Genomic DNA, 13,359 nt, shown 5'->3' with positions numbered 1-13,359 from the left:
TAAATGTACCTGTCACCATCAAATAATGTTCACTGAGTACTCATGACCATGTAGCCCAAGTACTGCATAATAAAAACTGCACACACAGTCCCTTTCTCCCAGCAGCTTCATAAATTTCTGAAGAAACAGATTTGACAAATGTACATAAAACCCCTATCTTATTTTTAAATATTTAATATTTATTCATATTTTTATTAATTTGACAGCATTCACTATGATATTCGGATTCATTAAATAAGTTTCTTTCACATAATAATTTTAAGGAGGTGGTAAAATAGAACATAAAAAAATCATACTATTATTTTTCTAAACGACACTGACACACTCTACCAATCAAGAATGTTTAAGTCAGAATTTCTAACAGCTAAAAATATAAGTAGAAAACTAAAAAGATTTAAATATTAGTATATAAAGATAACTATTGGGGTTAAAAAAGGGGGTAAAAAGTCAATATTAAGTACGTTTTCCAGATATCCTTTATTATGTATTTATTCCTATACTCAACAAATAGCAGTAGTCTCATAAGATTATAGTGTGTACAGATCCTTATCTTGTTCTATAAAGTCTTCTAAATTATCCCTCTTAAGCCTCTGTAAGGCAGGCAATAAATATAAGAAATCATGACTTTGGAAATGCCCCCCAAAAAGCTCTTTAAGTTTTTTTGTTTGTTTTTTTTAAATGCAGCATTCAACAAAGTACATTCTACTAAAATAACCACACAAGCAAGCATTGCTCAAAAATCTAAGTTACAAGATACACTTATGAAAAATACATTTTAATAATATCAAGATAGTCAGCAAGCAATTGCTTATTCATAAAACTATTTGATAGCTATCCCTGGTATACATATTAATAATAGGCAATCATAGGAAGATTTAGTGAAATTTTTATTGGTCATAAGACTTTTAGAAACATATGCAAGGTTTTGTTCCTTCTTTTATTACAATGAAAACATTACATTCCTAATATTAGTCTTAAATTGAAAACTGTGTGTAAGCATTTAATCACTCAAAAATGATTAGTCAATATCAGACTATACAAACCAACTAGAGCTCATATATTACAATGTTACCATAATTTTCATAAGAAAATGAAAAAACGATTTTCATCATATAGAATTTAACTCAATTTTTGATGACCAAACCATAACTATGGCTATATTATTCAATCATAGGCTTGGCAAGAAGGCCTTGTTTGTGAAGTGACATCCCCCTAATCATCAAAATGGAGTTAATTATTCTCTACTATAATTTCTATCAGTTAGAACATGGGCTTCTTTAAAAAAAAAAACACCCCAATATTAGAATTTGAATTAGGACTAAAAATTCCACTATAATTATGCTAAGTGGCAATTAAGATAAAAATAAAGACATTTATTTTCATGATGTCAGAAGTCAATCAATTTATCTTAATGTTCACAGGTCCTACAAAGAATACAAAGATTAAGATTCAGTCACTGTCCACAAGAAATGTATAATTGAACAGAGCAACTAAGACAGTGAATACATAACTATAATAGAATTGAAAATATAAATGCCCTAAGACTGATTAAAGTGAGTGTTCTAGAGGTTCTGAAAGAAAAGGGTTATAACAGGTAACAATTACCTCATCTCCCATTTGTGGGACAAATGGAGATCTTCGTGGAATAGTATCTAAGATCCACTGAGGGGCAAACCATTCTTCATTGGGCTCTCCTGCCATAGAAACCAGCCCTCCTTTCTAAAATATAGTTCACAAATATATAGGCAATAAATGTAGAACAGCAGTATAAAAATTACAAGTAGAGAATGTTAAAAACATTAGTTGATAACAAAAACTAAAATATACAAATTTTAAACATTTTCCTTTACTAATTAATCATGCACAACTTGAATGCCTATAAAATAACTGAGTTCTTAATATGTTGCTAAATTGTCTGGAAAAAAAATGAGACACTATATAGTATCTAAAAACCAAATTTTACAAGTCTCTAGAATACAACATGAATTCAAATATAAGTCACAATAACTTTTTACCAATAAAATGGTTATAATAAAAAAGCTAATTCTGTCTACTAAAGGAACAGGCTATAAAATGTGTACATTTTAAATTAATGTTAAAAGAACTATATAGATTAAATTTATATACCATCCAAATGAAATTATAATGGGAAAGAGAAACCATCATTGAGGTAAAATCCTTCCTATATAATAAAAAGCTAATATGCAAATTGAACAGCTGAACAACTTATCACTATGATGCGCACTGACCACCAGGGGGCAGATGTTCAATGCAGGAGCTTCCCCCTCATGGTCAGTGAGCTCCCAGAAGCCGGGCTCACAGCTGGCAAGCGCAGCAGTGGTGGAAGGAGCCTCCCCCGCCTCTGTAGCAGTTGGACATCACCCAAGGGCTTCCCAGACTGTGAGAGGGCACAGGCCCATCTGAGGGACCCTCACCCCCCCCCCACCAGTGCACATGGGCCTCACATAAAACTATATAAAACAATTGAAGAGCCCTGGACAGTGTAGCTCAGTTGGTTGGGTGTCATCCTGTGCCAGTTCGATTCCTGGTAAGGGCACATGTCTGGGTTGCAGCTTCAATCCCTTGTAGAGAATATAGGAGGCACCTGATGGATGTTTCTCTCTCTCTCTCCTTTTCCCTTCCTCACTCTCTAAGAATCAATTAAAAGTCTTTAAAAAATTGAAGAGCCCTCTAAAACTTATCATACCTTTTCATTTCACAAGTCAAAAATGTATAGAAAAAACAATGACTGGTGCCATGGCAAAAATAACACCTTTAGCCCAGCCAGTGTGGCTCAATGATTGAGTGTCAACCTGTGAGCCTGAAGTCATGGTTTGATTCCCGATCAGGGCACATGCTTGGGTTGTGGGGCAATACCCAGTGTGGGGTGTGCAGGAGGCAGCGGATCAATGATTCTCTCTCATCATGATGTTTCTATCTCTCTTTCCCTCTCCCTTCCTCTCTGAAATCAATAAAAATATATTTAAAAAAAGAATAATACCTTTAAACTATAGTGGCTTATTATTTAAAACTTTATTACATTTTAACAAACAATTGTGAATGTTTTAATTTAATAACAATTAAAATAATAATGAAGATATTTAAGGCCTCTACTATTGATAACAGAAAAATTTCAAAAATTCTATTTTAAACTCATTTAAAATCATTTTCTTTAGTTTCTCAGGTGGAATATTTTCTTTAGAGAAAGTCAAGTGTTAATGTTAAATAGTCCAATACTAAAGGTAAAAAACACACACAATAAAACCCTGTAAACTTACAAACCTTCTTTCTAGTCTGTTTAGGTTTCTTTTGCCTCTCTTCTAGTGACTTCAAATTCTCCTCGTCAGAGCTGCTGCATATTTTCCGTGTTGCCTGTCTAGTTTGTCTTTTTGGAGGTTGCAAATTTATTCCAGCATCTGCTGTCCAGTCAGAATATTCACTTGATGAATCACTGTAAGTAAATCAAAATTATGAATAAGCCTAGGAAAAAAACAGGTTTGCCTCAGAATTGAAAGATAATCCTAACTAATAATAGACAAATATGCAAATTGACCATACCTCCCACACACCCACAAGCCACACCCACCATCCAATCAGAGCGAGTACGCAAATTAACCCAAACCAAGATGGCTACAGCCACAGAGAGCAAGGTTTCCTAGGTAACAGAGGAAGCCAAGCTTTCCACCTGCCCTTGCCAGGCCTAAGCATCCACTCAAGCTACAAAGTTTCAATTATAGAAAGTAAACAAATTCAAACAAATGGCGGCAGGATGGAGCTTGAGAGAGCAGGCCAGGGTTGCCGCAGGCAACAGGGGAAGCAAAGCTTTCCGCACACCCTGGCTGGGCCCATCCGCTTAAGGCAACAAAGTTTCAATTATAACCCCAACAGAAATGGCTGCCGGCCTCAGAGGGAGCCCCAGGCTTGGCTCTGCTCCAGGCTACAAAGTTTCAATTGTAGAAGGAAAAGAAATTCCAGATACCAGGGCCTCTGCTTGGGTTGCCAGGGGGCGTGACCGGCCTGCAAACCACCACAGGTCCCTCGCTCAGGCCGCCCCACGCCCCAAGGGAACCCCCACCTGATCCGGGACACCCTTCAGGGCAAACCAGCTGGCCCCCACCCCTGTACCAGGCCTCTATCCTATCTAATAAAAGAGTAATATGCAGATTGATCATCACTGCAATACACAATATAGCTGCCCCCATGTGGTCAAAGATCCTGCCCCCATGTGGACACAAGATGGCCACCACAAGATGGCCAGCAGGAGAGGGCAGTTGGGAGGCACCCGGACTGCAAGGGAGGGCAGTTGAGAAGGACCAGGCCTGCAAGGGAGGGCAGTTGGAGGTGATCAACCCTGCAGGAGAGGGCAATTAGGGTGACCAGGCCAGCAGAGGAGGGAAGTTGGGGGCAAACAGGCTGGCAGCAGAGTGGTTAGGGGCAATCAGGAAGGCAGGCAGGCAAGCAGTTGGGAGCCAGCATTCGTGGATTGTGAGAGGGATGTCCGACTGCCCATTTAGGCCCGATCCCGGTTGGCAGTTGGACATCCCTCGAGGGGTCCCAGATTGGAGAGGGTACAGGCTGGGCTGAGGGACAACCCCCCCTCCATGCACGAATTTCGTGCACCAGGCTTCTAGTCATTTTATAATCAAACAGCATTATAAATGGCATAGTTTGATTATATTCTAACCGAAGAGAAAAAAAAGCATATTAATATAGAATTTTGATATTACCCAAGTGATTTTAATGAAATGCTTCTTGTATAAAGTATAATGCTTAGTTTCCCATAACAGAATTGAAAATTAAAGTCCAAATCACAAAAACTGCTCTAAATAAAGATGTTTTTCTTTGCTAGAAATAGTTAAAAAATAGTTGTTTTAAAACTGAAATAAATACATAGAGCCTGCCAAGATGTAGAATCTTGGATTTATAAGGGACCTTATTTTTCAGATGAGGGAACCAAAGCTCAAAAAGATATTGGCAGAGCCAGAATAAAACAGCAGATCTCTGGCCTTCCAGGCCAGTACTGTACTCTTTCTACTACAAAATGATATTTTAACTCTAGTCTTACCAAATTCCTATAAGAACATAATTACACGTTGAAATCATCAAATAATTTTGACCAAATCAAAACCATTAAAACTACCTGGAAGAACTTTCACTTTGCCATTCAATGACAGGATCCTCTACAGAAGCATCACTTGTGCCAACTGTTTCATCCTCCTGAAACAAAGAGTCAGCAATTGAGATATATGATTTTTACATAGCATATGGTTAATTAGCACACAATATTTGTTTTATAACAATTTCTGTATCCCCCAAAATGTTCTAGTTAAAATGTACATAACCAAAGTAGAGGGAATAGATAACCCATGTGTACACAATCTCCAGTTTAGATAATAACTCACTGCCTATCTTGTTTTATCTATATCCTCAACAACTGCCTCATAACCCAGAAATTATTTTAAACTGAATCTGGACCAAAAAAACATTTTAACTATAAATATTTATTAAGCTAGGGATTCTTTGCCCTAACTGGTTTGGCTCAGTGGATAGAGCGTCAGTCTGTAGACTGAAAGGTCCCAGGTTCTATTCCGGTCAAGTGAATGTACCTTAGTTGTGGGCACATCCCCAGTGGGAGGTGTGCAGGAGGCAGCTGATTGATGTTTCTCTCTCATCGGTATATCTAGCTCTCTGTCCCTCTCCCTTCCTCTCTGTAAAAAATCAATAAAATATATTTTTTTAAAAAGATAGGGATTCTTTTTAAAAACACAGCACAATACTATTATAGCATTAAAAGGTAACATCAATTACTTTATACGTGGTCATCTTTCTAGATCACGATTTTCATGGGTGGGAACGAGAGGGACATAATTGATAAGAGTGAAAAAGTTATAAGTATTGAGAGAAGAATGAGGTACCATACACTGCCAATGCATAATTAAACTTCATTATTTCCTTAATAACTACAGTAAAGAGCATAAAAAGGAAAGGACTGGAGAAAAGAACAATATGAAGACAAGAATTACTATACTCTTTATTCCATGAGTAAGGTAGGTTTGAGAAAAATCATCACTCACTAATGTTCATAATCAGTGAAGTCAACAATAAGAGAATATGTGTACATTCAGCTGATTATAGAGTCAACCAGTTCGGGGACTGTATAACTAGTATTCACTATTTATATTCCACTTCTTTCCATTTCTATGCAGATTTCGTGTCACAAAATTTTTCTCATTTTTCCAAAGCCAAACTTTTGCTTGCATGTTTGATACCCTCAACCAAGACAGTATCTTAGGTACAAGTCAGAAGAGATAGCTAAAAGAATTTAATATAATCTTCAAATTTGCTATTAAATGCCTTATTAATTCTCTTATAAGAAAATCATTAAAATAATTTTGTGTTAAAAAAGTGACCCTTCAAAGTAAATCCAAAGTGATGATACTAACTAGAAAACAAAAAATTACATTGAGTAAGTAATATCAGATATCTAACCTCTGAGGAGCTGTCTGAATCTTCCTGTACACCTGAACTTTGACACACTGCTTGTGAATTATGCTCAATGTTGGACCGTGTTTGGTAAGTATGCTGACGCTTACGTTGTGTCCTTCGTAGAGACCTTCCACAACTAGGCTGGTAGTCATTCTGTAAAACAGAAGTAAAACACACTTTTTGAAAATGAAAGTCTCAGTGAACATACATTAACAGTCATATAAAACACAAATAAATTGGGTGGTGTGGTGTGAGAATAAAGGTAAGGGATAGAAATAAATCCCCTAAAACAAAATCTAAGACCTAACTATATATATAATCCACCTTCCATTAATATTAATTGCTTTCCTATTTTGAAAACTTTGTGAACAAACTAAAAACAGTGCTTAAAGTTTGGGCTACAAAAATTTACCCAATCAGAATTTATATATCATTATATTATTCACAATTTATTACAGGATGACACAAGGTATCTATGTCATAGCTATCCTATGTAATAAAAGATAAACATGCAAATTGACCATCACTCCGCTACGCCCACCACCCAATAAGAGCAAGTATGCAAATTAACCCAACTAAGATGGCGGCGGCCACGGAGCTGGAGCAAGCAGGAGGCTTGGGTGGCCCCCTGGCAATGGAGGAAGCCAAGCTTCCCACCCGCCCTGGCTGGCCCTGGACTCCGCTCAAGGCTACGAGTATGCAAATTAACCCAACTAAGATGGCGGCAGCCACGGAGCTGGAGCAAGCAGGAGGCTTGGGTGGCCCCCTGGCAATGGAGGAAGCCAAGCTTCCCACCCGCCCTGGCTGGCCCTGAACTCCGCCCTGGCTGGCCCTGGACTCCGCTCAAGTTTCAATTATAGAAGATAAATAAATCCCAACAAAGATGGCAACGGCCACAGAGCTGGAGCAAGCAGGAGGTTTGGGTTGCCCCTGGCAATGGAGGAAGCCAAGCTACCCACCTGCCCTCCGCTCAAGGCTACAAAGTTTCAATTATAGAAGATAAATAAATCCCAACAAATATGGCTGCAGCCACAGAGCTGGAGCGAGCAGGAGGCTTGAGTTGCCCCTGGCAATGGAGGAAGCCAAGCTTCCCGCCCGCCCTGGCCAACCCTGGCCTCCGCTCAAGGCTACAAAATTTCAATTATAGAAGATAAATAATTCCTAACAAAGATGGCGGCGGACATGGAGCTGGAGCGAGCAGGAGGCTTGGGTTCCCGCTGGCAATGGAGGAAGCCAAGCTTCCTGCCCATCCTGGTCTGCCTTGGCCTCCATCAAGAAGGAGTTGGGAGCTTGGGTAGTCTGGGGCAACCCAGGCTACCAGCCAGCCCTGGCCTCCGCTTGGGTCACTGGGGGGCATGGCTGGCCTGCAAACCACCACAGGCCCCTCGCCCCAAGGGAACCCCCACCCTGATCAGGGACAGCCTTCAGGACAAACCAGCTGGCCCCCACCCATGCACCAGGCCTCTATCCTATCTAATAAAAGCATAATATGCAAATTGACTGTCACTCCAACACACAAGATGGCTGCCCCATGTGGTTAAAGATGGCTGCCTCCATGTGGACACAAGATGGCCACCACAAGATGGCCAGCAGGGGACTGCAGTTGGGAGGGACCAGGCTTGCAAGGGATGGAAGTTGGGGGCGATCAAGCATCCAGGGGAGGGCAGTTAGGGGTGATCAGGCCAGCAGAGGAGGGAAGTTGGGGGTGACCAGGTATGCAGGGAAGGGCAGTTAGGGGGGACCAGGCCTGCAGGAGAGGGAAGATAGGAGTGACCAGGCCAGCACAGGAGGGAAGTTGGAGGTGACTGGGCCTGCAGGGAAGAGCAGCTAGGGGGGACGGGACCCAGGCCTGTAGGAGAGAGCAGTTGGGGGGGATCAGGCCTGCAGGGGAGGGCAGTTAGGGGCAATCTGGCTGGCAGGTGAGCAGTTAGGCATAAATCAGGCGGGCAGGGGAGTGGTTAGCAGGTGATCAGGCTGGCAGGCAGAAGTGGTTAGGGGGAATCAGGAAGGCAAGCAGGTGAGTAGTTGGGAGCCAGCAGTCCTGGATTGTGAGAAGGGTCCCAGATTGGAGAGGGTGCAGGCTGGGCTGAGGGACACACCCCGCCGTGCATGAATTTCGTGCACTGGGCCTCTAGTGTATATATGTTTTAATATAATATGTACTGCTTTAGCTCTATAAAAACTACATTTAGTAAACAGTTCAAAATAATTAATTTTTAACAGCCAAAATGTAAAGTGAAAACTATTTTATTCTAACCTTTACAAATATAAAATACTAGAGGCCCGTTGCATGAATATTAGTGCAATAGGCCTTCCATCCCCTGGCTGCCAGCACCGGTTTTCCTCTGGCACCCAGGACCCAGGCCTTCGTTCCAGCCACAGCGGAGAAGCCAAGCCTCGAGGCTTCTCCGCTCCGGCTGCAGCAGAGAAGCCAAGCCTCTTCAGTCTCCAGTCGTCTTCAGTCTTCGCTCGGGCCGGAGTCTTCAGTCTTCACTCCATGCCTGCATATGCAAATTAACCCACCATCATTGTTGGGTTAATCTGCATATGCACTCCTGATTGGTGGTTGTCTTGGAAGTACAGTCAATTTGCATATTTCTCTTTTATTACTTTAGATTACTGATATACCATGTCAAAGCTACAACCCTACTGTCATCAGGAGTAAATAAGTTTAAAAGTCTTATCAGTATAAAAGGGCCAGTTTCTTACATTTAAGTATTTCTCATTTTCTATAAATAAAAATGTTTTTTAGTCCCAACTACACTATCTATTAGTATCAGACAAGTCTGATGTTTGACAAATCAGCTTAGTAAGAGAAAAGAATATAAATCATAGATTTGAGTCCTTCCAAATCTCTAAGAAAATAATCTTATCAGAGAACATAAAATAAGCTAACAAAATCTCAACATAAATGAAGAAATTGTGCAGCAAAATGATCTAAGACTATTTAGAGATGTTCTTTTAAAAAATGTTTTTATTGATTTTAGATTGAGAGATGAAGGGAGAGGGAGAGAGAAACATCAATTGGCTACCTTCTGCATGCCCCCTATTGGAGATAGAGCCCCAACCAGGAATCAAACCAGTGACCTCCTGGTGCATGGGATGATGCTCAACCAACTGAGCCAGAGGTAGAGATAACCTTATAATAGTTAACTAAAACCGTGTTTATCAATACAGAAAAAATAACACATTTAAAATTCACTGTCCATTGTATAGGTTTTTAAAATAAAATTAGAATCATCCTAGACTTCCAGAAGCTACAATACTCTTTAGGAATTATGGTTACATCCAGGAAGAAAACTGTTCTTCCTTATGTCACTAGTTCATTCGCCTCAGAGTTCTAGTAAGGAGCTTACCATATACCTAATAGAGTTCAGGAATCCTATTCCCTGTTTTGAAGTTTTTACTGAGAATATGAATTTTCCCAATGTATAGATCATATTTTACTACTGTGTGATTAGGTAGCCCAAGAGTATGCGTAGGGAAGGAGTTAGCAAACTTTTCTGTAAAGCCCAGTGTGTAAATAGTTTTGGCTTTGCAGGTCATATGATTTCTGTTGCAACTACTCGAATTTGTATAGTGTGAAAACAGCTATAGACAATACACAGTATAAAAGAATAAGTGTGGCTGGGTTCCAATAAAACTTTAACAAGAGTAGGCAGTAGAGCAGATTTAGCCCATGGACTAAATACCATACAAAAATGGTATTTTAATACAAATAGCCTATACCTACAATGATTATATATCCTAGATTTTGGGGCATAGTATTGACTTTGTATAACTTTATCCTTATTAATAACCATATATCTCAATTTGGGGTTCAAAAATTAGGTTCCCTATATACATACACCTATCAAAACAGTCCCTTAATACATAACTGCATCTTTCAAAAACCTGGTATCTGCAAATATTGGCAAATAGTGTGTCCCAAAGTATTGTCAAACTAAACTCACACTTTGGGTAGCATAAGATGGTTTTTTCTTCTTTTCAACTGTATAGAGACTGATTTCTATGTCACCTTTCGCAGTTCTACATTCTTCCTGAACCCTGATTAAAAAAAAAAATATCAAAGGTCAAAGTAACAGAAAATCATCAAAAAGCAAACCGATGGTTTAAAAGTCAGATAAAAATACTTCAACATGTTAATTTTGCCATCTTAACCATTTTTACATGTACAATTCAGTGGTATTAACAAAATTTACAATGTTCTGTAATCATCACCATTTCCAAATCTTTTTCATCACTCCAAATCTAAACTTTGTAACCATTAAGCAATAACTCTCTATTTTTCCTTTCAAATGCCTGTTAAACTCTAATGTACTTTATGTATATACGAATTTGCCTATTCTAGGTATTTCATATAAGTTGAATAATATGATATTTGTTCTCTTATGTCTGGCTTATTTCACTTAGCTTAATGTCTTCAATGTTATAGCAGGATATCAGAACTCCATTCCTTTTTTATGGCTGAATAATATTCCACTGTGTGAATGTATGATATTTTGCTTATCCATTCATCTGTTAATAGACACTTGAGTTATTTCTACCATTAAGTTATTGGGAATAAATGCTGCTAAGAACACTGGCATATGGTATCTATTTCAGGCCCTGCTTTCAATTCTTATTTTAACATTTTGAGCAAAGAATATTTCAAACTGCTCTATTGCCAGAGGGTGGCATTCAGTTCATAAATTAGCTATGTCTCCTTTTTTTCTTATTACTACTGAAGAAAGAAAAGGCAGTATCAATTTAATTTTCCCACTTGTTGGCTGAGCTGCTGAAAGGCTTGATTAGGGAGCTAACATGATTAAAATAAATTTTATGTGTTCTCTATCACTGTCCTTTTTCTTTTATAAATCTATTTCCAGTTGTTGTGGATTATTTGGAGTTGATATTATAGCAAATGTTAGGGTTCACATAAAGCAGGGGTAGGGAACGTCTGGCCCCCGAAATCATTTGGTCTGGCTCTGCCAAGGCATTTGGGGTGAGTTAACTATATGTTCGACCAAATATAGTAGACTAATTTTTAAGTGGATAATTTTGTATGGCCCTTGAATGATGTTATAAATATCCAAATGACTGTTGGCAGAAAAAGGGTTCCCCATCCCTGACATAAAGGATAGAGATACTTTTTTGAAAAATTTTTATGCAGCCCAGCCGGTATGGCTCAGAGGTTGAGCCACCAGGAGGTCATGGTTTGATTCCCAGTCAGGGCACATGCCCTTGTTGCAGGTTCAATCCCCAGTATTAGGTATTGGCTGCCTCCTGCATGCCAATACATAATACATTGGCATGCAGGAGGCAGCCAATCCATGATTCTCATCATTGATGTTTCTCTCTTCCTCACCCTTCCTCTCTGAAATCAATAAAAATATATTTTAAAAAATTTGTTTTGCAAATTGGTGAAGCCACTGCAGAAAACAGTTTGAAGTTTCCTCAAATAAATATATATATAAATAAATAAATGTAACTGCCTTTGACCCAGGGTTCCTACTTCTAGGAATATACCCTAAGAAGCCTGAAACACCAATCTGAAAGAATATATGCACCCCTATGTTCATAGCAGCCTTATTTACAATAGCTAAGATTTGGAAACAGCTCAAGTGCCCATCAGTAGATGAGTGGATAAAAAAGCTGTGGTACATTTACACAATGGAATGTTACTCAGCTGTAAAAAAGAACGAAATCTTACCTTTGGCGACAATATGGATAGACCTGGAAAGTATTAATGCTAAGTGAAATAAGTCAGTCAAAGACAAGTACCATAGGATTTCACTTGCATGTGGAATTCTAATGAATATAAAGGATAGAGATTCTAAGTTTAAAATATATCCTAACAAAATCCTTTCATACTCCAAGTAAGTTCACTTAAATAACATTTAAATACACCCTAAGCACTGGAATCTACTATATATCTGTATTGCACTCCCAAACTGCTCCAGTTGATAGCCTTCTAAGAACCACTGTTGAAGTTTAGATTCATATATCACTGACATACTAGGTGTACCGGTTAGTAATGCGGATTTTGTAATAAAAAAGACACAATAATTTCAAGAGAAACATCAAAAGTGCTTTATTCAAAGTAATGTCCATCCTAGCTACACATTTCCCTCATCTTTCAGGTAATTTGTAGATACCATCCCAATAGAACTTTTCTTGTTTTGAGGCAAACCATTCAGAGACCCAATTTTCCACTTCTTCCTACGTTTTGAAGTGCTGCTCAGAAAGTGTGTGTTCCATCGATCGGAACAAGTGGTAATCTGAAGGAGCAAGGTCTGGTGAATATGGCGGGTGGGTTAATACTTCCCAGGCAAGATATTTTAATGTGTCTCTAATTGGTTTTGAAGTGTGTGATGGTGCATCATCATGAAGCAAAATTACTTTCCCTTGTCTTCTGGCCCATTCTGGTCGTTTTAGGATCAAAGTGTGGTTCAAATTGATTATTTGTTGTCTGTAGCAATCAGTATTAACAGTTTCACCTGGTTTTAGAAGCTCATAATACACTACACCTTCCTGATCCCACCAAACGCAGAGCATTGTCTTCTTTCCAAAGCGATTTGGCCTTGCATTTGATGTTGATGGGATTCTCAAAATAAATCCACTTTTCATCACCAGTCACAAATTTGATGCAAAAAAGACTTTCTTTCGTGCCAATGAAGCAACATTTTACTGATGACTTTTTGGTTTTCCATTTGTCTTTCATTCAGTTGATGTGGCACCCATTTTCCTTCCCTTAAAATCTTTCCCATTGCTTGTAAACGATCGGAAATTGGTTGTTGAGCAATTTAATCTTTCTGCAAGTTGTTTTTGAGTTTGACATGCATCTTCATCCAATAATGCTTGTAATTGTTGGTCTTCAAACTTTTTCGGTTG

At 38.8% G+C, this 13,359-nt stretch overlaps 1 protein-coding gene across 1 annotated transcript in view; it reads right to left on the bottom strand.

Moving 5' to 3' along the window:
• The window catches only part of BRWD3 (bromodomain and WD repeat domain containing 3), a 170,256-nt gene that overhangs the window by 50,266 nt on the left and 106,631 nt on the right, over positions 1–13,359 (bottom strand). Inside the window, exons 20-24 of the mRNA XM_008155335.3 lie at positions 10,440–10,533; positions 6,490–6,639; positions 5,141–5,217; positions 3,283–3,451; positions 1,606–1,719 (exon numbers count right to left, since the gene is read on the bottom strand). Of these exons, the coding sequence (XP_008153557.2) occupies positions 1,606–1,719; positions 3,283–3,451; positions 5,141–5,217; positions 6,490–6,639; positions 10,440–10,533 (604 nt within the window). The remainder of the gene's footprint in view (positions 1–1,605; positions 1,720–3,282; positions 3,452–5,140; positions 5,218–6,489; positions 6,640–10,439; positions 10,534–13,359) is intronic.

The sequence above is a fragment of the Eptesicus fuscus genome, chromosome 1 (assembly GCF_027574615.1).
Source record: "Eptesicus fuscus isolate TK198812 chromosome 1, DD_ASM_mEF_20220401, whole genome shotgun sequence".
Taxonomy (NCBI): Eukaryota; Metazoa; Chordata; class Mammalia; order Chiroptera; family Vespertilionidae; genus Eptesicus; species Eptesicus fuscus.
Note: the sequence above shows the minus strand (reverse complement) of the source record. Positions and strands in the feature narration are given on the sequence as shown.